Source organism: Cetorhinus maximus, chromosome 30, assembly GCF_964194155.1.
Source record: "Cetorhinus maximus chromosome 30, sCetMax3.hap1.1, whole genome shotgun sequence".
Classification (NCBI taxonomy): Eukaryota; Metazoa; Chordata; class Chondrichthyes; order Lamniformes; family Cetorhinidae; genus Cetorhinus; species Cetorhinus maximus.
The window spans coordinates 10,793,966-10,821,962 of NC_135908.1; the positions used below are offsets into that span (position 1 = coordinate 10,793,966).

Here is a 27,997-nt window from a genome sequence, read left to right on the forward strand (position 1 = left end):
AATTAAGAATGGAAGTTTACAAAAACTATACTGAATGCAATCATTTTTCTTGATCCCTTTCTTTCCACGACTCCTTCCCCCACCAACTCAAACAAAACTTGGCCTAGACCCTATTTGGAATAAGTAGGTTATGAAATGTTGGGCTGAAAACCATAGCCTTTGATACTAGAGTTATAATCCACAGTTTGATACCTTTCAGGGAGGGAGCAGGTTGAGGTGGAGACCAAGGTACTTCTAATGCCCAGTTGCTTTGTTTCAGGTGAACTTGTGGTGAGTGAGACCAGTAATGTTAGAAAATGTATCGCTACGGACACGAGTGCACACGACCTCTATGGGACATTGCTATGCACCAACTTCAAGATCTCCTTCATTACAAAGGATGTGACACCTTTTCGGGTTTGTACATTCTTGTAAACATGCAACATATTAGTAAAATTTCTTTATCATAAGCATAAATATATTGGAACTTGCATTTCATAGAACTCTAGACGAGAGAAAATTGAATTGTTCTACTTAAAGCAGTAAAAGATATGTGGAGATTTAATAGAACTGTTCAAATTCAAAAAGGATTTTGATGAAGTAAATAATGAGAAATTGTTTCCACTGATGTAAGGGCCAGTGATCAGAGGATATGGATTTGATATCCTCTGATATCAAAGGACCTGAGGGGGAGATGAAGAGAACTTTTTTTTTTGCAGTGAGTTATGATCTGGAATGCACTGCCTGAAAGATAAGGTGGATTCAAAATTGGCTTAGTTATAGGAGACAGAGGGTGATGACGGAAGGATGCTTTAGTGACTGGAAGCCAGAGTCCAGTGGAGTACCACAGGGATCTGTGCTGGGCCCCCTATTATTCTCCATTTATATAAACGACATAGATGACTATGTGGGGGATAGGATTAGTAAGTTTGTGGAGAACACAAAGATTGGCCGGATGGTTAACAGTGAAGTTGAGTGTCTTGAGCTACAGGACAATATAGACGGGATGGTCAAATGGGCAGATAAGTGGCAGATGGAATTTAACCCTGAAAAGTGAGAGGTGATACATTTTGGAAGGAGTAATTTGATAAGGAAGTATTCAATGAATGGCATGACACTAGGATGTTCTGAGGAACAAAGGGACTTTGGCGTGTGCGTCCATAGATCGCTGAAGGCGGAGGGGCATGTTAGTGGGGTGGTGAAAAAGGCATATGGGACACTTGCCTTTATCAATCGAGGCATAGATTACAAAAATAGGGAGGTCATGTTGGAGTTGTATAGAACCTTGGTGAGGCCACAGCTGGAGTACTGTGTGCAGTTCTGGTTGCCACATTATAGGAAGAATGTGATTGCACTGGAGGGGGTGCAGAGGAGATTCATCAGGATGTTGCCTGGGATGAAACATTTAAGTTATGAAGAGAGGTTGGATAGACTTGGGTTGTTTTCGTTGGAGCAGAGAAGACTGAGGGGCGACCTGATTGAGGTGTACAAGATTATGAGGGGCATAGCTAGGGTGGGCAGGGAGCAGCTGTTTCCCTTAGTTGAAGGGTCAGTCACGAGGGGACATAAGTTCAAGGTGAGGGGCAGGAGGTTTAGGGGGGATGTGAGGAGAAACTTTTTTATCCAGAGGGCGGTGACGGTCTGGAATGCACTGCCTGGGAGGGTGGTGGAGGCGGGTTGCCTCACATCCTTTAAAAAGCACCTGGACGAGCACTTGGCTCGTCATAACATTCAAGGCTATGGGCCAAGTGCTGGTAAATGGGATTAGGTAGGTAGGTCAGGTGTTTCTCACGTATCAGTGCAGACTCGATGGGCCGAAGGGCCTCTTCTGTACTCTGTGATTCTATTTGAGACTGTGGCTAAGAGGAACTAAGGTAGTCGGCTAAGAACAGGGGTTGAAGGGACTTCTTGAAAGAGGTGAGACTGTTAAGGCTGTGTAGGAATGGCAGGAAAGAGGCAATGTGAGAGGGTTGGGGGTTCAATGATGTGATTGTTAGGGGAATGTAGGGGGAAAAGGAGGGACAAGTGGATAGCCCAAGTTTAGAAAATTATATAATGAGAGCCTTAGATCAAATAATGCACACTGTACATCAATGAGGGGAGTGTTTATTGGGTAGTGCACAGACTTTAATATGACATGGGAGCATTATACTGGGTAATGCAGTCAGCATCATGGTGAAGCAGTCTGGGAAGAGCATCCTTCAGTCAGCATCGCGGTGAAGCAGTCTGGAAAGAGCATCCTGCAGTCAGCATTGCGGTGACGCAGTCTGGGAGAGTGTCCTGCAGTCAGAGGGGAAGAGCAATAGTGGTGGAAGACTCGATAGTAAGGGGAACAGACAAGCATTTCTGTGGCTGTAGACATGACACCAGGATGGTATTTTGCCTCCCTGGTCAGGGTCAAGGATGTCACTGAACGGCTGCAGGATATTCTAAAGGAGGAGGGCAAACAGATCGTGGTACATATTGGTACCAACGACATAGGTTGAAAGAAGGATGAGGTCCTGCAAGCAGAATTTAGGGAGCTAGGAAGCAGATTAAAAAACAGGACCTCAAAGGTAGTAATCTCTGGATTACTTCCAGCACCACGCGCTAGTGAGTATAGAAATAGGAGGTTAGTCCAGATGAATGCGTGGCTGGAGAGATGGTGCTGGAGGGAGGGCTTTAGATTTCTGGGACATTGGGACCATTTCTCAGGGCAGTGGGACCTGTACAAGGCGGACGGGTTGCACCTGAACCGGAATGGGACCAACATCCTTACGGGGAGGTTCGCTAGTGCTGTTGGGGAGGGTTTAAATTAACTTGGCAGGGGACGGGATCCTGAGAGAAGGTTCAGCAGGGGGAGATGCACGGCCAAAATTAGAAGAGAGAGCAAGTCAGTCTGGAAGGCAGAGAAATTATAGGCCAGTTAAGGTACAAAGGAGTTTGGCAAAGTTGGATGGTATTTATTTTAATGCAAGGAGTTTGAGGAATAAGGCAGATGAGTTGAGGGCACAAATTAACACATGGAAGTATAATGTCATTGCTGTCACAGAGACATGGTTGAGAGAGAGGCGGGATTGGCAGCTCAATATTCCAGGATATAGGGTCTTCAGGCAAGACAGGGAAGGAGGTAAAAGAGGGGGTATCGCAATATTGATCAAGGAATCAATTACAGCAGTAAGGAGGGATGACAGCTTATAAGGCTCCTCAAATGAAGCCATATGGGTAGAACTGAAAAACAAAAAAGGAGCAATCACATCGCTGGGAGTGTACTTTAGGCCCCCAAACAGCCAGAGAGAAATAGAAGAGTAGATATGTAGGCAAATTTCAGAGAAGTGTAAAAATAATAGGGTGGTAATAGTGGGGATTTCAACTTCCCCAACATTAACTGCGTTAGCCATAGTGATAGGTTTAGAGGGAGTGGAATTCTTAAAATGCATCCAGGGGAGCTTTTTAAGCCAGTACATAGAAGGTCCTACAAGAGAGGGGGCGATCCTGGACTTAATTTTAGGGAATGAAGCTGGGCAAGTGAAGAGGTATAAGTGGGGGAGCAATTTGCAGATAGTGATCATAACTCCGTTAGATTCAAGGTTGTTATGGAAAAAGCAAGGATGGACCCTAGAAATCAGAGTTCTAAATTGGGGGAAGGCCAATTTTAATAAGATCAGATATGATTTGGCTAGAGTGGACTGGGAGCAGCTACTTTTAGGTAAATCTGCGTCAGAGCAGTGGGACTCATTCAAGCAGGGAGAGTACAGGGCCAACGTATTCCAGTAAAGAGAAAGGTGGGACCAACAAATCCAGGGAACCATGGATGTCGAGGGACATACAGGATTGGATAAAGAGAAAAAGGGAGGCTTATGGCAGATACTGAGGGCTCAAAACAGTGGAAGCCCTAGACAAGTATAGAATGTGTAGGGGGGAACTTAAAAAGGAAATTAGGAGAGCAAAAAGGGGGCATTAATAAACATTGGCAGGTAAAATAAAGGAAAATCCAAAGTTATTTTACGAGTACATTAAGAGTAAGAGGATAACTAGGGAATGAGTAGGGCCCATTAAGGACCATAGTCGTAATTTGTGTATGGAACCAGAAGACGGAAGTAGGGTTCTAAATGAGTACTTTGTGTCGGCGTTCACAAGTGAGAGGGACAATGTGGGTATGGAAATCAGGCAGAAGGACTGTAATATAATTGAAGAAATTAGCATAGAAAGTAGATAAATCTCCAGGCCTGGATGAAATGTATCCCAGGATGTTGAGTGAAACAAGGGAGGAGATAGCAGGGGTACTACCAATAATTTTCAATACCTCTCTGGCCACAGGAGAGGTGCCAGAGGACCGGAGGACAGCCAATGTGGCACTGTTATTCAAGAAGGGAGGAAGGGATAAACCAGGGAACTACAGGGCAGTCAGTCTAACCTCAGTGGTGGGGAAACTATTGGAAGCAATTCTAAGGAACAGAATTAACCTACACTTAGAGAGGCAGGGATTAATCAAGGACAGTCAGCATGGCTTTGTTAAGGGGAGGTCATGTCTGACCAATTTGATTGAATTTTTCGAAGAGGTGACCAGGTGTGCTGATGAGGGCAATGCATTTGACGTAGTCTACTTGGACTTAAGCAAGGCTTTTGATAAGGTCCCGCATGGGCGACTGATAACGAAGGTAAGAGCCCGTGGGATCCAGACAACTTGGCAAATTGGATCCAGAATTGGCTGAGTGGCAGGAAGCAGAGGGTGATGGTCGAGTGGTGTTTTTGTGACTGGATGCCGGTGTCCAGTGGGGTTCCACAGGGATCGGTGTTGGGTCCCTTGCTGTTTGTGGTATATATGAACGATTTAGACTTGAATGTAGAAGGGTTCAACAGTAAGTTCAAAGATGACACGAAAATTGGTGGGGTGGTAAATAGTAAGGAGGATAGCCTTAGATTACAGGAGGATATAGACGGGTTGGTTAGATGGGCTGATCAGTGACAAAGGGAATTTAATCTGGATAAGTGAGGTGATGCACTTGGGCAGGACAAACAAGGCATGGGAATACATGATGAATGGTAGGACCTTGGGAAGTACCGAGGATCAGAGGGACCTTGGTGTGCATGTCCACTGGTCTCTTAATGGGACAAGTAGATAAGGTGGTTAAGAAGGCATATGAGATACTTGTCTTTATTATCCGAGGCATAGAATATAAGAGCAGGGAGGTTATGCTGGAACTGTATAAAACGCTGGTTAGGCCACAGCTAGAGTATTGCGTGCAGTTCTGGAATCCACATTATAGGAAGGATGCGATTGCACTAAGGAGAGTGCAGAGGAGATTTACCAGGATGTTGCCTGGGCTGGAGAGTTTTAGTTATAAGGAGAGATTGGATAGACTGGGGTTATTTTCCCTGGAGCAGAGGAGATTGATGGGGGACATGATTGAGGTGTATAAAATTATGAGGGGTGTAGATAGGGTAGACAAGGAGGAACTTTTCCACTTGGTGGAGGGATCAATAATCAGGGGGCATAGATTTAAGGTAAAGGGCAGAAGGTTTAGAGGGGATGTGAGGAAGAATTTTTTCACCCAGAGGGTGGTGGGAATCTGGAACTCATTACCTGAAAGGGTGGTAGAGACAGAAACCCTCATAACATTTAAGAAGTATTTGGATGTGCACTTGCGATGCCATGGCATACAATGCTATGAACCCAGTGCTTGAAAATGGGATTAGAATAGTTAGGTACTTGTTTGACTGGCGCAAACTCGATGGGCTGAAGGGCCTTTTTCTGAACTGTGGACCTCTATGACTCTATATGACTCTATAATGCGCAGTGTTAACTCTATAATGCACAGTGTTATATATAAATGAGGGGAGTGTTATACTGGTTAGTGTGCAGTGTGTTTCAGGTCAATGAGGCGAATGCTATACAGTGTAACACACGGTTTTCTATAACAGTGATGGGAATGTTATGCTGGGTAGTGCACAGCATGTCATAGGACACTAAATGGATTGTTTTACTGGGTAGCGCACAGTCAGGGATAGCTTATACTTTATGGTCCTTTCCAGATAGACAATCTGAGGAAAGCTTTCTGCTTCTCTTGTCTCGTCTCTAATCACTGCCCCATTCATCTGTGCCTATTAAGAAACTTAAGTGGTGTAGTTGTCTGAGAGGAAGCACGTGCCCAGACAGGTTCATAAAATGAAGAATTGGGACTGGCTGTTTAGCAGGAGGAGCGGAAAGCCTGTGTTAATCACCTCTCATTTCGTCACTGTAAACAAACCACATGCAGCTGAGGTGAGAATAACAGGAATATCACAGAGTCTTAACGGCACAGAAGGAGGCCATTCGGCTCATCATGTCTGCACTGGCTCTCCAAATGAGCATTATGACCTAGTACCATTGCCCTGCCTTTTCCTCGTACCCTTGCACATTGTTTCTATTCGAATAATCATCTAATGTCCTGTTGAATGCCTCAATTGAACCTGCCTCCACCATACTTCCAGGCAGTGCATTCCGGACCACTCACTGTGTGAAAACGTTTTTTCCCATGTCACATTTGCTTCTTTTGAAAATCAATTTAAATCTGTGACTTCTCATTCTTGATCCTTTTGCGAGTAAGAACAGCTTCTACCTATCTACTCTGTCCAGCCCCCTCATGATTTTGAACATTTCTATCAAATCTCCCCTCAGCCACCTTCTATCAAAGGAGAACAGCTCCAACCTCTTCAATCTATTCTCATAGCTGAAGCTTCTTATCCCTGGAACCATTCTTGTAAACCTCTTCTGCACTCTGTCCAGTATGTTCACATCCTAAAATTTGGTGCCCAGAACTGTACACAATATTCCAGCTGAGGTCTAAAAAGTGTCTTATGTAAATTCAGTATAACTTCCCTGCTCTTGTACTCTATGCCCCTATTAATAAAGCCAAGGATGCTATATGCTTTATTAACTGCTCTCTCCACCTGTCCTGCCATCTTCATTGATCTATGCACATATACACCCAGGTCTTTCTGATCCTGCACCCCCTTTAAAATCTCACCCCTTATTTTATATTGTCTGTCTATGTTCTTCCTACCAAAATGCATCACCTCACACTTCTCTGCATTGAACTTCATCTGCCACCTAATTGCCCACTCCACTTGAAGTTCTACATCCTCTTGAAGTTCTACACCATCCTCCTCACAGTTCACAACACTCCCAAGCTTCATATCATCCGCAAACTTTGAAATTATCCCCTGGACACCAAGATCTAGATTATTAACATATATATCAGGAAAAGCAAGGGTCCCAATACCGACCTCTGGGGAACTCCACTACAAACCAGCCCAAAAAATATCCATTGACCATTGCACTCTGCTTCCTATTTTTCAGCCAATTTTGTATCCATGTTGCTACTGTCCCTTTTATTTCATGTTATTATAAGTTGGAAGGAAAAATCCAAATGATAATTTCATACAGGGAAATTTCTTCTGTATTATTTGTGATAGAAATTTGCTTAGCTAAATCTTCAAGTGTATATATCAGTAAGTACATTAGAATGGTGTGCTAAAGATATTCGGGCTCGTTGGTGTTCCTCAGTTTGTTTAAAGTTGTCCCCAGTTTTGCATGTGTAGGTAGTTTGCTAGGTTAAAATTGTAAGGTGACTTAAAATTGGTGTTCCTGCACCTGTATCACATGAGATTAACACTAGAATTTTACTTTTACAGTATTTTCTTTCTCTGTACTTATAAATTGCATGTTTCATTCTGTACCTATTGTTGATTGTTGCCACAGTACCTGAGACTACATTGTATACTTACAACTTTCTGTCTTGTAAAACTATATTCAATGTTTGCAGTCTTAAGGTGGAAAGCAAAGTTACTCATTCTTACTGACTGTCCTTCTCCTGTGAAGAGGTCAGAGTTTGATTTTAACCTTTAACTTTTCAACCACAGAAATTTCAGTACCGAAACCTGCTGTTGGAGGAACATGACATCTCTCTGACCTGTGTGGACCAGGTCGTGGCAGGTATAGTGCTCTTCAGTCATCTGTTCTATTATTCATTCAGATCAATACCTGGTCCTTTACTGATGATATGTTAAATCGAAATTTGCCAAGTCTTAAAGCAGTGAAATAAAACCCCAAAATGTTGGAAAACAGAATTTAAAAAGAAGAGTGAGAGATTAATACTTGATTGACTTTACAGTCTGTGACTGAGTTGCTGTTTGTTTCTGATTTTAATTATTCTTTGTTGGCTTTTGTAGTGTATAAATTAAGGAGGTTGGGTTGTGAATGAGTCTCAAATTGGTGCTTATTGGCCAGTCTCGTTATTAGAGACTGTCTGATTATGAGACTATTAGAGAAAGTTCTGTGTTTGACTCAGATTCAGAGTATCAAACCTCAAAGATTTTTTCTAAACTCCCTTTTTATGCCTGTACAATTCTTGAATGTTTTCTTCCTGTTTTTGTTCACCACCTAGTGCAACTGTGCACAGCAGGAATGGAGTCTGGGAATTTCTGGATCTATGTGGCTCAGTACCATGCAGGATTGCTAACAGCTGTGGAGAGCTAGTGGGTCTTTTAAATCCATGTTGGAATTGTGTTAGTGAGAATGTTTCATGCTGCCCAGACTTTAATCCATGGTTAGGCTATTTGCTCTGAACTTTCCTACCTTTTAAGCCTCATAAGCAGCTGTGTTTTACACACTATTCCTCATCTGTGCATTCTTTTTGTGTTAAAAGAAAGGCTCATTGTGCAGTTTCTTATAATTTTACTTATTCCCGGCACTTCTAATTCCATGCAACTCCTCACCACCTTCAGTCTCCCCTTTCACCCACAATCTACAGAGCCCAGGCATGGTATCACCAAGCCTTGTCCTTCAGATTTGCCTTGTTATCTCTATGGTTGTTTGGGACCTTGATGTTGTCCTATACTGTGGGTTATGACCTTTCACCCTTGGTGCTATTCTCTGCTGTGGGTTTTGACACTTCAACTGCAATTCTCAACCTGATTTGATTTAGAATTTCAAAGTTTAAAAATAAGTTTGGGTATGTGACTAAACTTAAGTGTGAAAAATGTGATTTCAATCTGGCAATTCATGTGCTTTTGAAACTTTCTTTGCTGCTGAAGGGCAGGATGGGAGGCCTGTACTATTCAGTGCCAGTGCCATGTCTTGGACCTAGTCTAGTTTATTTGCCTGGGGAGATGGTGGCATTGGGGTATTGTCATTGGATTAGCATCCCAGCGACCCAGGTTAATGCTTTAGGGACTCCGGTTCAAATCCCAACACGGCAGATGGTAAAATTTTGAATTTGATAAAAATTAAAAGTCTGAACATGAAGCCGTTGCTGATTGTTGTAAAAATCTGGTTCACTAATGTCCTTTAGGGAAGGAAATCTGATGTCTGGCCTGCATATGACTCCAGATCTGCTGCAGTGTGGTTGACTCGTAAATGCCCTCTGAACAAGAGCAATTAAGAGATGGGAATCATGGGCAATAAATGCTGGCCTAGCCAGGGATGCCCACATCCCATGAACGAATAAAAGAAACCATCCCCTGTACTTGTAGTTGCACCTTGCTGGACTGCGCCTGTCTCCATCCTGGATCAAGTATCACCAGTCCACAGTAAACAATAAACCTTCTTTAATGAATGTGTGCAGGAGCATATTTGCCCCTCTAGTGTTTTTAACATTTCTATTCAAAATAACTTGGTCCTGTTCTGACTATAGCTGTAGTCAGTAGTTAATCTATGGGCAGCCATTGAACAAGGTTGCTGCAAATTGGAGGACTCGGCTAGGTCAAAATCCCCTATTAAAGGACGATTGAAGCCTTTTTGAGTTGTTTCAGTCAGATTATCTTTGCTAGCCGGCCCCTGTTGTTCCCTTCTTGACGTTATCTTAATGATAGCTGACAGCCTGCATCCCCTTCTTGCACTGTACCCAAGTGGTTTTAGAATTCAATGGGTGCCATCAACACCTGTTACCCATGAATGAGCATCGGCAGAATATTTGGCCATGATCCATTAATGTAACACCCTGATTGGTATTCTCAGCCCAGAGGCATTGAGGCTAATTGTATTTTTGCTGAGGTCAGCTAACTCAACACAAACTAGGGTTGGGAACACCTTGCAAGAAATAATAATGAAGCCAGAACTAACAATCCCTTTTTAAAGGGAAGTAGATAAATATTCTGGTATGTGAGGCTGAGTATCATGAAGGAGGGTAAGGCATTGGTGCGATTGTTTAGTAGTGATGCCTGTGAGCTAGTTGGATCTTGTCATTTGGTTGCAGTCAGTATCTTGGAGGGCCACACTGCTTCTGTGGATAATCTGGAGCAAGGGCTTATCTGCATGTACCTAATACCTAAAGGGATCCAAACACTGAAAGGAATCCAAATTCATCCACAGTCAGCTCAACAGATTTGGACACATTGTTAGTTACATGAAAGCAAATTCCACCATAGAGTCTTCAGGGTTGGAGAAATACCTGGAAAAACTCAGCAGGTCTGGCAGCATTGGCATAGAAGAGCACGGTTGACATTTCGAGTCCTCATGACCCTTCAACAGAACAGTTGAAGGGTCATGAGGACTCGAAACGTCAACTGTGCTCTTCTCCACCGATGCTGCCAGACCTGCTGAGTTTTTCCAGGTATTTCTGTTTCTGTTTTTGTTTTGGATTTCCAGCATCTGCAGTTCTTTGCTTTTATATTTGAGTCTTCAGGGTTGATGCGCGAAGATATTTTGATGTCCAGTGCTTTGTCTCTTGAGAACTAAAAAGCTAATTTCATGAAGGTAGGCGTGCAAGGATTGGGGAAGTGGCAGATTCAAGCAAAAGTCGGCGCACTGAACTGTGAAAAGTCTTTAAAAGAAAAAAGGAACTGGGGACAGAATGTGTGTAGATTCTGAAAGGCGCTGCTGCTTAATTTACTACATATTTGCAAAGTGTGTGCATATGCGGCATGCACATGATGTGTGTGTGTTTTTCACTTTAATGTGTCTGCCTGTGGCAGAGTTGGTCAGGCGGAGCTTGTTTCTGACCATGGGTTGGTTTGATGTTCTATTTTCCTTTGTCCAGTGAACGATGAGAGAAAGAAGAGGAAGGTTCTTGGACCCAACCAGTGCCTGAAGTTTAAACCTACCGAGCTGATCATTTACTGCAAGGATTTCCGTATCATCCGCTTCCGTTTTGATGAATCTATTCCAGAATCTGCTAGAAAGGTGAAAAGTGTACCTGGATATGGTGGGCACAGTGTGGCTCTGGGTACTGGTTGTTTGGTGGTTGTGCAGACAGACTAACTACATGAAAGAAATGACAGAAATGGAAATGGAAAGCTGGCACTTGAGACAGGGCTCTCCTGTCTGAGTTGTGTAGCTGCTCTCTTGATGAATGGTAGTGATTGTATTGTGTGTACAATAAAACTGAAAAGAGCCTGGAGTAGTTCAGGAGTGGTCATGTGCTGTGCATGAAATGCTCTTTGTGTACGGCAGGAATGACTAGTGAGGTCTCTACCCCAGTGTGGACTTTAACTATTTACTACACTTGCAAGCTGTGAATAATTGACCTTTCCTCCTCTTACAGGACTGCCATTTAGTAGAAGGTTTTCCCAAGTAGATAAAAGTACAAACTGAGAAGTTAGCTTTTCTTTAGCGTTTGCTGAATTCTCCTGAATCTGATATTTGCTGGAACATTATGGAAATGTAACTTTCTAAAAATCTTAGGATCTGGGATCAGGGGTTGCTAAAGTTAGCCTTAGTATCCAAGGCTTGGGTGGGTGTGGGTGGAGGGGGAGAAAGTAAAACAAATTCAGGATTTCCACTGTCATTATTATCCTGTTAACCCTGCAGAAAATTGCACGTGTGGGGATGACAGGTGATGACAGGATTGGGGTGAATGTCCTATTGTTTTGTCCACTGTCAAGTGGCTATTGGGATGCTGCTGATGCCTCCTGCAAGGAGTAGCACCATCTGGTGTGAGGGGCAGCTGAATAGAAACATCCCTGGTTCCCACTTAGCATGATGAGTTATTTTGGATCCCCAGGCTATTTTCTGTTGACACTTTATAGTTATATTCGAAACCCAAGGCCCAGTCTACGGCCACTGGAAGTGCTGAGTGCACTTTCCTGGCCCAGGACGATATTCAACCCAGAAGGTCCTTGTTTAAAATTGTCTGGCCGGACTGCTGTGTAGTTATTGACTTGACCAACTTTACCAAAGACCCAGTACAGACATGATAGGGCAAATTGCCTCCTCCTGTGCTGTATAATTCTATGACTCTGGGTATTTGCAGGAGGAGGGATTGCGTTGGTATCGAACCTTTCCGCAAGGTCTCGAGGCCTAACCGTAAAAGCATGAGATAGTGACTTATTTTTGGGAGAGTGTCAGACTCTGCCATTCAGGACAGAAGTGATGGTGAAGGAGCAGCCTGGGAGCTGAAATATTTTCACTTATTAATGCACTAGGTCTTACATGCTGGATGCCCTGGCAACAGCAGCAACTCGTAAGTTATAGTGCACCTTTTAATGTAGTAAGATGTCACAATATATTTCACAGGAGTGTTATCAGACAGAATTTGTCACTGGAGCTCAAAAGGAGCTATTAGGAGGGGTGAACAGAAGCCTGGCTAAGGGGGTAATTTTGAAGAAACACCTTAGAGGAGAAAGAAATGGAGAGATGTAGGGCAGGAATTCCAGAACTTAGGGCCCAGACAGTTGAAGGCAGAGCCTCAATGGTGGAATGATTAAATTGACAATTTGTGAAAAGGCCAGAGGATCGCAAGCATCTTGGAGGCTTGTAGTGCTGGAGGAGATTATTGAGATGGGGAGGGGTGAGGCTGTAGAGGGTTTTGAAATAAAGGATGAGAATTTTAAGATCAAGGTGTTGCTGAACAGGTGGGCAATCTAGGTCAGTAAGCACAGGAATGATGGGTGAACAGGACTTGAGTTCGGATATGCCATTGGACCTGGAGAAGAATGAAACTAGATCCTAATGAACCTTAGAGTGCATCCTTTTTGGCAGCTTTTTGGTTCCCCAATGTCAAAGCACCTTTGGAGAACAGCTGTAAACTTGGGTTCAGAACCGTGTGGAGGGTAATCATTTCACTTTAGCAGGTTTGGTGACTGCTGCCATTGTGGAGAGTCACCAGAAGAATTTGGGCCATTCTTTAAAACTGTGACCTGACAGCTCCACCATTTCTGATGAGAAGCAGAGGCGACAGCTATTGGTGCAGTTTCCGCAACCTGTCCTTAATTGTGGATTCCTGCTTTATTCCAGATCTGCCTTGTGATTGCGCATTACTCTCAGCCTAAAGATCTCCAGTTGTTGTTTGGGTTTGCATATGCCAAGGAGAAGTGCCACAATTCAGGTAAGACGGTAGGAATATCACTGGGCACCAGGCACTCCGTCATTTGATGGTATTTGTCTTCTGGTGTTTATTTGCCCCAGTGAGTCACATTTTTTACTGAATGGATTGTGCTCAACAATAACACTTGCATTCACTTGCAGAGTAAGCAAAGTTTCCTGTAAACTTCTCGACAGGCCTGGTATTATCAGTGCAGTGAGTAACTGAGCTGTGCAGGTCAGGCTCTGCACTGAGTTCACTGTCCTTGGCTGGAAGTCTAGCCTTATACCTATGAGCTGTGGAGGGGAAAATTCAGCCAGAGTTTCTGACCCTGATCACTCTTATTGGCCCTTTTGGATTGTATGCTTGAGAATTATCATTTGAGGACAGGATTGGAGATCACTGGAACTGGATTTTATTGTAAATTGACCAGTTCTGGAGGTGAGGAAGGAAAAAGTGAAAAATTAAAAGAAAAAAAACTGGCATTTATACAGCGCTTTTCATGACCACTGGGCATCTCAAAGTGCTTTACAGCCATGAAGTAATTTTCAAAGTGCAGTCACTGTTGTAATGTTAGGAAGTGCAACAAGAAATAATGCCCACCAACGAGAATCATTTTGCTGTAAAGCTACAGAGTGTGGCGCTGGTTGGGGAATCACATGATCCAATATTGGTGCTTGATTACAGTCAGAGACTTCTGTCTCGAGTTACTGATGGAAAAATCTCTAAGTCACGATTGTCTTCTCTTAGTTGACAATATGAATGGAACAGACCCAGAAATGGATGGACTGCAGACATCACTGTTTGAAACCTATTCAGACTGGGATAGGGAGATAAAGCGGACAGGGGCATCGGAGTGGAGGGTTTGTTCTGTCAATGAACACTATGCTACTTCTACGAGGTAAGAAAACTTCAGAAACATTGACAATGGCTTGGAAACATGCAACAGTGTTTAACATGGTTGTGTTTCACTAAGTGAATTAGATATCTAGAGTAAGTGAGAGTTGGGGACGGGGAGTTTGCAGGAGACGGTGGAGGGCGATGGAGTGGTAGAGAGTGGGATTAATCTGCTCTGTTGCTGTATGTGCAGAGTTTGAGTACCAATGCTTTAATGTGTGAAGTTTTACTGTGTTCATTCTATTGTGGTTTTTCAGCCTTCCGGAGTACTTCGTTGTTCCATCTTCTCTGGCGGATGAAGACTTGAAACAGTTGGTTCCTTCTTTCAACGGTGACCGAATCCCAGTGAGTGTTGATCTGTAATCACAGTGCACATGCTTTCGTTTGACAGTAAGTGAACCGGAGGGATTCCCCAATGGTTTAAACACTTTAGTGCATCCAGACCTCCAGTTCTACTGTGTGCATGCAGCACACACCTTTAACTGGATAATTTTATTGCCTAGAGTGTTAATACACATGGCGCAGCAGCAGCACCATAAGCTCTTTGTGCTTTGGCTCTGCTTTCTGCATTGAGCTAGTGCTTCGAAATAAGGTATGGAACACAGCAAAAAGTACCAGGCAAGGGAAGTAACTCCTTCACTTTTATTTATACTGCAGGTTAATATATGTACAGATCAGACTGAGAGGCTAGTGAGATTTGGAGGAGAAATATAGCTGCTACTAGGCAGAAGGCTCAGATCTTAAATATGGAGTTTATTCCTATAAAATCTACTTGGACATAGACACTAGGTAAAAAAGGGGGGTATTTAGCGAGGGGGAACACCTGGAATAAATCTGTTCTGGCCATACTGACTTTACATGTGTGCGGCCTGTAATTTCATTCCATCTGAATAATTCCTTCTACTTTCCATTTATGAAGTAACAGAATTGTTTGTAAAACCTTTGTAAAAGCAGTAAAAAATTTCAAATGAAAATGAGGGCAGTTTACAGATTATGTAATTAATTCATTTTGTGAGTGCTGTATTTTTGAAAGAAGCAAGGATTGTGATTGAGTTGGAAGGTAAAGCTTTGCCTCTGATTCTGTTACAGATGTGGTGCTGGCATCATTGGACTGGCAGTGCCCTGGTAAGAATGGCCAACATTAAACCTGGGCCAAAGCTGAGAAAACACAATACAAGGTAGGGAGATAGTAACCCTGCCTATCTCCAATGTTTGGCTCAGATTATTGATTTCCAATATGAATCAATTCCTCAACTAGTCACTAATAACCACATTGTGAGACTCTCATTGGGGGGCAGTTCGTGAAGGTGCTGACTCTCACTGGGGGAAGGGGGACAGTTCCTGAAGGTGCTGACTCTCACTGGGGGGCAATTCCTGAAGGTGCTGACTCTCACTGGGGACAGTTCCTGAAGGTGCTGACTCTCACTGGGGGAAGGGGGACAGTTCCTGAAGGTGCTGCCTCTCACTGAGGAGCAGTTCCTGATGGTCTGGAAGATGCTGGGTTGCCAATGTTGTTAATGCTGATGTGTTCCTCAGTAACATTGTTGAAATGTAACAGAAACTTCTCTTCCTTGTAGAACAAATGCAAGCTGCCTGTCTTGAGCTAAGTGCTGTATAACTAAATCTTCTCCTATCTTTGTTAGGATCCTTAAGGCAATAGCACAAAGTCATCCAGAGAAGAGTGAAGTATTTAAATCTGACTTGGATAAGAATTTACCAAGTATATCAGAGGTGCAGGCAGCGTTGGTGAGACTCAAGCAGCTGTGCATTAATGGTGAGGTGCGATTCAGGACTTCCCAACATTGTGTTTCTCGTGTTTGTGTTATGCTGAATTCCACAGAAATAGTTTGGATTGTTTTGTGTGCAGTTGGTTGGTGGGGGAGTTGTTTGTGTCCCTGTGGTTCCTCGTCTTTGAGACGATTGGAGTTATGTTGTCCCAGTTGCATGCTGTTGTGTTCTCAGCTGACTGGTCTCAGTGCCTGGGTTAGGGAAGGCAGGTAACAACAGATCACCATTGCTAGTGATTGCTCCCCACTTACCCATGCTGCCAATCCTGCATGTAGATGGTGGGTGAGGACTGAATTGGCCCGCCATAAAAAACAGTTTCACCTGGCAACATGCTGAGCCAATACTCGCTGTCAGGATTGACTGACTTATCGATGGTCATTGGATTGTGAGCATTCTGTGGAACTATGTCTTTGTTTGGAGTCATGGGGTTGTGGAATTGGCATTGCAACATTTTCTTCAGAAGTTGTTTCACTAATACCTTTCTCGCTGGCCCCTCATCGTCCATAAACTCCAGTGGTCAGCTGCTGTAATCTGTACTGTTCACCCATCACCCCTATCTTCATTGACCTACACCAATTTCCTATCGCTGACATTATTACGTTTAAAATCATTGTCTTCCTTTTCAAATCCATCCATGGCCTTGTGTCTGTAACCTTTTCCAGTCCAGGCTGACTGTGTTTCCTCTTCTTTTCTGTAAGCCCCGCCCTCCCTGAATCCTTTCCTAATTTAGCCCCCCTCCCTATCCTCTCTCACCTTCTCAAACCCTTTGCCCGCCTGCACCCCCCACAAAACCCTTTCCCTCTGCACTTATTCTCAATCCTTAAAAGCCATCTGAAAACTAGCTGAGCTTTTTGACCAAGGCTTTGATAAACTTGTCCAGCCCTTGCTCCTTGGTTCTGCAGCTGCTCCTTTGTTGCCTTTATCAATTGCTTAACTCCTTATTTGCCCCCCCTGCCACCACAAACAGCCCCCCACCAGCCCCAACCTGGTAAAATGCCAGGGATCCTTTCTATATTAAAGTTGCTATTATAATTGAGAGTTGGCTAATTGTCCAGTGCAGTGGATACACCTTGAGGTTCTTGATAGAACTGAGTTAGATACTTGCAATTCCATTACCAGGAAACTCCCTGTTCCCAAACATCTGCAATCTCTCTACAACCTTTTGATTAAACAGCAAATAATCATATGAATGTGATTTGCTTCATTGTAGATTTATTTGAAGAAACAGATGAGAAGTGGCTGTCCTCTTTAGAAAACACTCGGTGGCTGGAATATGTCAGGTAAGAACAAGAAGCAGGAAAGAGAGAAGGCCACTCAGCCCATTACGGACATATCCAACTACTGATATTGAGTTAAAAGCAAAATACCGTGGGTGCTGGAAATCTGAAACAAAACTAAAAATAGCCGGAAAAACTCAGCAGGTCTGACAGCATCTGCGGAGAGGAATAGAGTTAACGTTTCGAGTCCGTATGACTCTGATATTGAGTGTTGATTAAGGGCGCCAGTTCAATATTGAATACCTGAATTCTTTTGTCAATGCTGCTGTGTTTCCAGATCTGAAAGCATTTGGAACAGGAGAGGGCCATTCAGTCCCTTCAGCTTACTCTGTCAAGCAGTCATAACTGATCTATATCTTCTTCATTTCCCCTCTTGGGGGAATCCATACCCCAGCATGGGTCAAGGCCCATGGAACCTGTACTCCGGTAGGAGTCAGTGCCCACAGAACCTTAACCCCAGTGTGAGTCAGTGCCCATGGAATCTGTACCCTGGCGTGAGCCAGGACCTGTAGGATCATATCCAACGCAGCTCAGTGCTGTCAGGGAAAGAGAGAATAAAAGGAAATGTTTGTTTTGAGTGAACTCTGTGTGGTCTTCCTATTTTCATAGACTGTTCCTGAAGCACTCCACGGAACTCTCTCAATGGGTGTACAGCGAGAACATTTCTGTCATCATTCAGGGTGAGTAATAAATTTTTCACATGGTTAATAATGAGCATCCAGTGCACGAGTTTGAGCCGTGTCTTGTGTACAGAGCAATGTCAGGTGCATCCTATCCAGTCCTTAGAGCAATATTCAGGTGCTCCCTGTCCAGTACACGGGACAATATTCAGGTGCACACTGTCCTGTACGCGGAGCAGTATTCAGGTCCACCCTGTCCAGTACACGGAGCAATATTCAGGTGCACCCTGTCCTGTACACAGGACAATATTCAGGTGCACACTGTCCAGTACACGGAGCAATATTCAGGTGTACGCTGTTCTGTACACTGAGCAATATTCAGGTGTAAGCTGTCCTATACACGGAGCAATATTCAGGTCCACCCTTTCCTGTACACGGAGCAATATTCAGGTCCACCCTGTCCTGTACACAGGGCAATATTCAGATCCACCCTGCCCTGTACATAGGGCAATATTCAGATCCACCCTGCCCTGTACACAGGGCAATATTCAGGTCCACCCTGCCCTGTACACAGGGCATTATTCAGGTGCACACTGTCCAGTATGCAGAGCAATATTCAGGTGCACCCTGTCCTGTACACAGGGCAATGTTCAGGTGCACCCTGTCCTGTACACAGGGCAATATTCAGGTGCACACTGTCCAGTACACGGAGGAAGATTCAAGTAGGCACTGCCCATTATACAAAGCAATATCTGATGCACCATGTCCTGTAAGCAGAACAGTATTCGGTGTCTCTTGATGCTCCCGACATTCCACATTTCGCAGCAAAGGGGGAAGCAGCTTAAATGTATCCAGTGTAGCTTGAGGTTGTGTTCATTTTTTTTTCTTTATTCTTTCATGGGATGTGGGCATCGCTGACAAGGCCAGCATTTGTTGTACGTCCCTAATTGCTCTTGAACTCAATGGCTTGCTAGGCCATTTCAGAGGGCAGTTAAGAGTCAACCACATTGCTGTGGGTCTGGAGTCACATGTAGGCTCGACTGGGTAAGGATGGCAGATTTCCTTCCCTAAAGGACGTTAGGGAACCAGATGGGTTTTTACAACAATTTATAGTTTCATGGCCACCATTACTGAGACTAGCTTTATATTCCAGATTTTATTAATTGAATTCAAATTCCACCAGTTGTCATGGTGGATTTGAACCCATGTTCACAGGGCATGAGCCCGAGCCTCTGAACTACTAGTCCAGCAGCATTTCGAATACGTCCCCATCTCCCCCGCACCCCCCCAATGTACCTAATGCACCTTGGTAAGTGTGATTCAGGGCATTAACTGAATTTATCTACCAGAGAAAGGTTAGTGTCTTAGTGTTGGGTTCCTGCAAGAGAAGATGCTTGTCACGGACAGGCAACATTCTCTCTCTACTGCTCTGAATTTGCAGCAGCTTTTTAGTGGAGCTCAGTGCTCAAAATGAAGCTTTTCATCCATGTCGACCATGTGTCCCTTCATCAGAGGAGGAAGGAAGAGACCTGAGCTGTGTGATAGCCTCGGTTGTGCAGGTGATGTTGGACCCCCATTTCCGTACCATCCTGGGATTTCAGAGCCTGATTCAGAAGGAGTGGGTCGTGGCTGGTTACCGCTTCTTGGATCGTTGTAACCATCTTGGAGAGTCTGAGAAACATGAGGTGAGGATTACACCTGCTCTTCCTTCCTAACTTAAAATCAGGGTTTTTAGTTAGATTACAGCAGACTGCAGTAAGGCTGTGCTGGGAATTGGACAGATTGTGCACTCAACAGAGACCCCCTACGATCACCTTCCAGTTTCAGCAGTAGGTTTAACCCTCTAATATGGTCAATAATTACATTAAAATTGCAGGACGGATTGTACCTTAGATCAAACAGTTACGTTTCGCATGAGCCCCACTGTAACAAGGAATTGTCCCAGGGTTAGTTTTTCTCACATAATCCCTCGCCCCCCACTATTTAGTTTAAAACCCTCTCTACAGCCCTACTTATATGACTGACCAGAACGCTGGTCCCAGCATGGTTCAGATGAAGACAGTCCCAGCAGTACAACTCCCACTTGGCCCAGTACTGGTGCCAATGCCCCATGAATTGAAACCCATTTCTGCCACAACAAATTTTGAGCCACGCATTTAACTCTCTAATCTTATTTGCCCTATGCCAATTTTCTCATGGTTTAGGTAATAATCCAGGGATTACTGTTTTTGAGGTTCTGCCCATTAATTTAGCCCTTAGAAACGCATCTCTGAGAAGAATCTCTTTCCTAGTCTTACCAATGCCAGTGGTACCTATGTGGGCCATGACAACGAGATCCTCCCCCCTCCCACTGTAAGTTCCTCTCCAGCCCAGAGCAGATGTCTTGAACCCTGGCATTGGGCAGACCACACAGCTTGGAGTGACGCTCTGTACTGCAGAGGAGCGCAGAGTGAAGCTCTCTACCGTCCCCAATACCACTATATTCCTGTTAAATCCTCCCGCTTGAATGGCTTCCTGCAGCAGGGTGCCATGGTCAGTTCGCTCATCCACCCTGCAGCTCCTGCTTTTGTCTGTATAGATTACAAGAATCTCAAACCTTTTGGACCAATGCAAAGGCTAAGGCTTCTCCAATTCTACCTTTGATTCTAATACCTGCCTTACTCGCAGTTGCATGTTCCTGTCTCTGACCAAACCAGACCACCCTATTCTAAAGGATGTGATGACCTCCTGGAACAAAGTGTCCGGGTAACTTTTCCGCTCCCTGGTGTTTGTGTCTGTAGTTTGGCCTCCAGCTCAATGACTTTGAGCTGAAGTTCCTCTAGCTGATGACACTGTGGATGTGTTTGCTTGGATCACACTGCTGACCATGAGCTAGCACATTCTGCAGCCACCACACATCATCTGCCCTGCCATCTTTATAATGTTTAATTAATTATTTTGCTGATTAATTTAAATTCATGTCTCTACTTCTGACTGTGATTATATTATAATTTAATCAAATAAATTATTTACTTACCCTAATTGAAATTCCCTAGTTAAGATAAATAGGAAAATTCAGCCAACCAAATGAGAAAAATATTCACCAATCAATCAACTACCTTTTTTTCTGTGATATCACGCTTGATTTTTCTCAGAATGCAGCCAATCCGCTCTGGAGCCACGGACCGGACCGGACCGGACCGCCTTTCTCAGGGTCCTCCTCTGACCCATTCCTCTAGGTGTTGCTGACTGCCTTTCTCAGGGTGGTCTCCTTTCAAGCTACTCCCAGGTTTAGTTCTAATATTTTGGGGTCTAATTTTGACAGGGCTTCAGTTAGGAAACCCAGAGGAGGGTAAACTGACTTGGCTTGCCAATTCTTTTGGCTGCTCTTGGGGTTATTAATGCTCTGTAGCTGCATGCCTGCTATGTTTGAACTTAGAGTGAGGCAGCTTGCTGTGATGTCCTAATTCTGATATGGATGCATTAAAGTATTAACTATACTGTGTTTTTCTTGCACTCAAGTGTCCCCTGTTTCTACTGTTCCTGGACTGTGTGTGGCAGCTACTGCAGCAATTCCCAGCTGCATTCGAGTTCACTGAGACATACCTGACTGTCTTATATGACAGCCTGAGGATTCCCCTATTTGGCACCTTCCTTTTCAACAGCCCATATCAACGGATGCAACAGAGCCAGGTGGGTGCAGACAACGATAGAAGATACTGCCTGTTTGGATCACTTTACCCTCATCTGAAGGTGTTGCCTGTTGGGATACAGTTTACCATCTGCTGAAGATGCTTCCTGTTGGGATACAGTTTACCTTCCCTGAAGGTGCTGACTGTTGGGGTAGTTTACCTTCCCCTGAAGGTGCTGACTGTTGGGGTCCAGTTTACCTTCCCCTGAAATTGCTGACTGTTGGGGTAGTTTACCTTCCCCTGAAGGTGCTGACTGTTGGGGTACTGCTGCTGGAAGCTTGCCGATGCTTTGTCCAGTGGTTACATAACCATGAGGGATGTTATAAACAGGGCCTGATACTGCCCTTCCCAAGTGTCCACATGCATTTGGGGCTTGGGTGTGTCTGGTTTGAATGAATGTACCACACTGGGAGCTGCACTAACTCAATGAGCTGTCTTAATTACTGAATAAAATGTAATGTAAACAAACCACAGCAACACCGTGACCAGTGACTGAAACCTCACATAGTTAACATTTGGACATATTGCTAACTTACTTAATTAGTCTACTAACTGTTAGATCTGTATTGAATTTACAGTGTCTGCAATGTTATACTTGGTGATTAGTTTAATTTAATTCTCTTCCATTAAATATAGGATTTTGCTGCTAACGGGAACCTACAAAGTGAAGGGAAAGGTCTGGAACTGCCCTCTGTCTGGAACTGGTCGCTGCAGTTCACGGCTAAAGATCTGTCATTGTTCAATAACCCTCTGTACGTTGGCAAAAGTGTGACATGTGTGCAGAATGGGACAATCAAATCCTTCAAAAGAGCAAAGGTGAGTGTGTCTGAGAGTTTGGGTATTTGTTTCAAATGTTGTTTCGAGACTCCCATAAGATTGTTTCTTAGCCCCAGACTGTTTTCTCTCTGGTACCCTGGGGAGAATGGTGTTTTCTACAATGCCGGCCAACTCGACACTTCAACTCAGCTGTCACTAAAAGATAAACATTGTCGGGGACAGTAGGAATCCCAAGAGCTCAAGTTTCTTCCTCAGTAATATTTATAGTTGATCTGGGGGAAGAGTAAAAATCCTAAGACCACAGTGCAGGGCAAGGCTGGGATTGGATAGATGCAAACTGGAGATGAGCTGTGGCGGGGGGAGTGGGGGATAGGGTTTTGGTGGGGTGGGGTGCGTGGGTGGGGGCTTCACTTGGGTGTGAAAGTCTAAATTGGAGGGAGGGTGAGGAGTTTGAGATAGTGGAAAGGAATCAGTCAGAGGAGAAGACTGTGCGACGTGCCTTGATTTTAAGGCAGCGAGAGAACTGTGTAGAAGGATCTCGAGAAGCAAGGAGTGAAAGCTGTAGGAGCCCGGAGACTGGAGGAGCTTTGAGAAAGATTGGAGAGGGTGGGGTGACTAATAGCTTTTCTCACTGCCCATCGCTGTTCTGTGACTGCTGTGAATAATGGAGACTGCAGAAGCAGCTTGTTTACTTTACTGCTTATTTCTTATCAGAAGAATTCCTCCTCCTCCATCTATTCGGTGTACACGATGAAGAATGGAAAGCTCAGTGACCAGCTAGACTTCTTTCCGCGCAGAAACTCGATACAAAGACCGAGCCCTGATTTAGTGCAACTGAATGAGAGCTACAATTGCAACATGGAGCGTTACTTCAGGGACTGGCTCTCGAAGCCCTTGGACCTGCACGGAATCATTCTGCCACACCTCAGCAACGCGCATGCCCAGCTGTGGAAGCAATGTTACTTACGCTGGATCCCTGAGGCGCAGATCACCAACGGAGGATTTATCAGCGCCTTTCACAAGATCTCTTTACTGGCGGATGACATTGAAACTCTCCAGCAGCGTCTTCGTCAGTATTGGAGTGACTCCTGCCTATCCGGCTCTCCCAAGTCCTGCAGTCGCAGGATGTATTTCCGTGCCAAAGATTTCAGTGAAACACCTGGGACGCTTGACTGTTTCTCCTCATCTTTTCCCTTCTCTCCTGTTGGGAACCTCTGTCGACGGAGCATTCTGGGAACGCCACTAAACAAATTCCTGCTCACTGCTGCCAAAACATGGCCTTCTACAGAAACCCTGGCCAACGAAGATTGAAGATCCCTAGATTGGGGACAGTGAGGCACTGGCATCCCAGTAAAGGCCAGAAGCTAAACCTAATCAAACTGAACACTGCTCTCTGACACTGATGATTAATGAATATGCAAAATGATATGTTAGAGATTTGCACAGATATTTTTAAGAGGAAGGAGACTAGAGGGAAAGCATTCGATGTTAGCACATCTCCGCTCCCAGAGGGTTTCTTAAATATTTCTTATGTTGAAGAAACCCTTGGTCTTTCTTCGAAGCATAATTGCAGCCAAAAGCTGCCACTCATTGCCTGCTTTATGTTTGAAGTCCTTGTAATGGGTGGCACAGTGGGTTAGACACTGGCGTTTTACCTCTGGGACCAGTCTGATGAGCTGAAACTCTGCTAGTTGTATGACCCTGACATAGAGTGACAATCTGACAGCAGTAACATTGCACTAATTGTAATCTCACTGGGTGCCTGAAATGAAAAGTGTTCCTCAGCACTAAGACCTCACACACCTTAATGACCAAGTTTGCCTAAAGAGTTTATAAAAATTCCAGTAATTTTTTTTTAAACAAAAGCTAGTCCTGAATAAATTATTTTTTGTATATTTTAAAAACGGCACAATTTTTGACCAGCCTTGAATCCAGCTGGCTGCAAGGCAACTGTTGGGAGTTTGGGGTTGAGAATATCCCTGTGATGGGGAATTGCACTCCACCCAACCTCAGTGTGTTGTGTTCAGTTTAGAGATTCCTTCATACTAGAATAACTGAATTTGCTCAGTAGGAGCGAACGTCTCCAACCCCCACCCCCAGTTACCTCTCTCAGCAGTGCATTGTACAGCATGTGAGGCCTTTCACACTAATGCAACTAAACCTTGGTACAAGGAATACAGAGCATTAATCCTTTAACATCAAACCTTGGTCATTTGGCCTATTTCAATGGCTGATTGCTCTCACCATCATCCTGTGCACTCTGGTAACCTGGCTGAATGTTGCAGTGCTCACACTGACCACCCGATTCTCTATCCACCCATCAGTGAAGAAAATACGCCTCTGTTCAGTTCTTATTCTCCTTTCCTGAAGGTGCTGACTCTCACTGGGGGGGACAGTTCCTGAAGGTGTTGACTCTCACTGGGGGACAGTTCCTGAAGGTGTTGACTCTCATTGGGGGACAGTTCCTGAAGGTGCTGACTCTCACTGGGGGACAGTTCCTGAAGGTGCTGACTCTCACTGGGGGACAGTTCCTGAAGGTGCTGACTCTCATTGGGGGACAGTTCCTGCAGGTGCTGACTCTCATTGGGGGACAGTTCCTGAAGGTGCTGACTCTCAGTGGGGGACAGTTCCTGAAGGTGTTGACTCTCCCTGGGGGACAGTTCCTGAAGTTGCTGACTCTCAGTGGGGGACAGTTCCTGAAGGTGCTGACTCTCACTGGGGGACAGTTCCTGAAGGTGCTGACTCTCATTGGGGGACAGTTCCTGAAGGTGCTGACTCTCAGTGGGGGACAGTTCCTGAAGGTGCTGACTCTCACTGGGGGACAGTTCCTGAAGGTGCTGACTCTCACTGGGGGACAGTTTGCTGGGCACAGGTAGACCTTGACTCTAAGTGACTGTTTCTCATGAACATCTGTAATAAGTATTGTTGGCAGCATTTTCGAGATGGGCAACCTCTCAGTCTCAATTGTATTGTTAGCTGACACTGATGTGCAGCAGTTGCTGGATGGAAGGGAGCAGCAGGGACTCTGCTGGATATTTTCTTCTCATCCAGAAGTGCTAAAGCCCACGACAGTACCAGATCTTAGGGCTCAGCACTGCCAGACAGTGGGGCCTGGAACCCTATGGTCTCTGTGGCTGAGTAACATTCACTATAGTTCACAAAATCATTTGTAAACCTCAACTTGGCTCCTACAACATTCCTCTCACCACACTGCAAGTGCCTGACCGTTGTAATTCTGAACTGTGATCAATTTTTACCCAACATTATAATCACTTACAGCAGATATATTCTCCTAGTGTGGTAGAGTGTGGGAAGCCTGATATGAGACTTCTGTCAATGTAACTTACCACCAAAGGCTACAAAGAAACAGCTCGTATATCAGCTCAGAGTGGGTTGAAATTCTGAATTTATTCATGCAGGAAGTTGGTGGCTGAGCTGGTTTTGAAAACTTGTTTCTCCTTTTAGGGTGAAGCTGCGAGCTCGGCTTTACTCAGCCATGCTACCCAACTGTGCTACCACTTTGATCTGAGATGACTCTAGTCTAATGTTTTACTTCCACTGAAGATTCTTTCAAGATGGCTGGGCATTTCTTTCAGGAGACAAGGAAAGTTGTGACTAATGGCTGTCTGCATTCGCAGTTACCCTCAGTGAGGATAACCTGAAACTGTGCAATTGTCATTTTAAATCTAAAGACTTGTTATCTACACACAATGCTGAGCAGGAAAGCTGTAGAATTCGGAGGTGATAAGACTGTGAGGAAGGATCTGATAGCTCAGCCTGGATCAATGAGCTGTCACTTCCATATGTCTCCGGTGTGGAATGAATCCTGGATTCTGCAGATTCCCATTGAGTGTCCTCTAACTAGCTTAAGTCGCACAAACATTGTAATTTCTCAGGCCCTGCCATCTCGGGTAGCAGAGCTGTGTTTAAGAAGCTTCATAAATCGAGATAGAGAATTCATAAATTCTTAAGTGACATGAAAAACGCAGCATTTACACAGCAGGTTGGTCAGTCTGTGAAAAGTTAAAGTAAGCTGATGCTTTGGGTGAGTTTCAGCCACTGAAGGGTCATATCCCACATATTAATCTGTCTCTTCGCTTTCAGGTGTTGGTGACCTGCTGTATATTCCCACAGTTTGCACTTTTTCTCAGTAGGTTGGCGTCTGTTTTACTTTTTAATCTTTGAACTAGCAGAAACATTGAGAATTATTGACACAATCAGACGACTTCTGTGATCCTTCTTTATGACTTGTTCTGAGCTCTGACAACAGCGGTTCAGTGATTGGTGACTAAAGTATGTTGTTGTGTAAAATGGATTTCTCCTCTAGATGTCTTCGCTGTGGGATCCTCCTCCGGATGTGCTTGGATTCCACAACAAACCCATTCCCAGAATAAGTTTAAATAAAAGGTTCTGGGAATAGGAATAAGAAAACGTTGGAAAAGCTTAGACAGCATCTGTAGAGCATGGAGGAGAAAAGTGGGGGTGAATTTGGTGCCCATCTTCCTGGATACCTGATGAATGATAAAGAAAGGCACTGTTGCAGAACATTTCTTATGATCTTAAGGGCTGAGAGAGTTTGCTGACCAACCTGCACCTCTGGACTTGTCTGATACCTTAATTATATGTTTAATTTAAAGAAAATTACCTCTATATTAAAAATAGAACTATTTTCTAGAATAATCAGTGAGCTATCTTTCCAGTCTGATTGCAGCTTAACCCAAAGCCATGTTATGTTCCCTGTGGTCAGTCTCCTCCTTGGCTGAGACGCGATCTATCTACACACATTTCCCAGTGTTGAGTTAATTGCAGGTGGGGATACATTAATTAAGGTACATGAAGTGATTGTATTCTTATTTGCAATACAGTCCTTGCCATAAAATGTCCAACCAGAGCATTCTGTCCTGGAAGAGAGTGTTGGCTCAGACAAACAGAATCTTGCTCAGAATAAGTCTCGCCATATTAAACAGAAAGAGTCCTACAAAACTGCCAGGAACCTCTGAATAGGGAATGTTTATAGTGAGCCTCTGCGGCTTGTTCATTATGAAACTTTTGCTTTGAATTACTGCAGTGTTTCAAACTCCAGTATCCTGGAGAATTATTCAGTAAGGGTTTGATCTGTTGAAGCTAAAGCATTAAAGCTAAAAATGAGGGAACCAGCAACTGCAGTCACTTGGGGAGTAGAGTAACTATTTCAAACCCTTTTGCATTTTAATATACAAATGTCTCCAATGCAGGATGTTTCTGCTTTCTTTGCACGTTGCACCCATCCTTGACACAATGTTATTGCTTTTCTTTGCTTGGTTATTCCTGTGTTATGCTATTTATTCAACGCCTGTTTTTATTTAATTCCAGGTTTAGCAGGTGTTTCTGTCAGCGGGTGTTGGAAGGGCTGGGTTTCAGCTGCTGTGCACTGTGTGCATTACAATGTATTTCAATACCTGTTCATCCTGTGTGCCTCAAATGAAGCAATAAATACTTTGTTGTAAATGTTCCTTAACTTACCTGCCTAAAGCCTCCCATTGTATAATGAACATTATAGAGTGATGTGAAAATTCCAGGAGCACTGTTGACCTGTTTGTGACATGCTGCAGTGCCTTTTCATCCCCAACAAAATCATCACTTTCAGCCATAGATTATTGTTTCATTAAATCTCCTGCGTCTATCCCAGGGTGAGGACCAGTGAAAGAAAAAAGAATTTCTCTGGCTGAGAACCCTTGGTAATGTAT

General features: G+C 44.1%; 1 protein-coding gene across 4 annotated transcripts; it reads left to right on the plus strand.

Moving 5' to 3' along the window:
* Nucleotides 1-27,768, plus strand: mtmr10 (myotubularin related protein 10). 4 transcript variants are annotated; one of them, XR_013573814.1, is made up of 15 exons: nt 1-396; nt 7,864-7,936; nt 10,980-11,122; nt 13,175-13,265; nt 13,992-14,142; nt 14,396-14,483; nt 15,228-15,316; nt 15,782-15,912; nt 17,137-17,206; nt 17,813-17,883; nt 19,336-19,508; nt 21,325-21,495; nt 22,131-22,310; nt 22,986-24,641; nt 24,710-27,768. XR_013573814.1 is itself a non-coding variant. In XM_078532407.1 (14 exons), exons 1-14 carry the CDS (start codon nt 238-240, stop codon nt 23,580-23,582), a joined length of 2,187 nt encoding a protein of 728 aa, XP_078388533.1. In that variant the 5' UTR covers nt 1-237; the 3' UTR covers nt 23,583-24,695. The 4 variants fall into 4 exon arrangements, 2 of the variants coding, with proteins under 2 accessions (XP_078388533.1, XP_078388534.1); XR_013573815.1 differs by having other exon boundaries at nt 25,007-27,768; XM_078532407.1 differs by lacking the exon at nt 24,710-27,768 and having other exon boundaries at nt 22,986-24,695.
* The last annotated feature ends 229 nt before the right edge of the window (nt 27,769-27,997 follow it).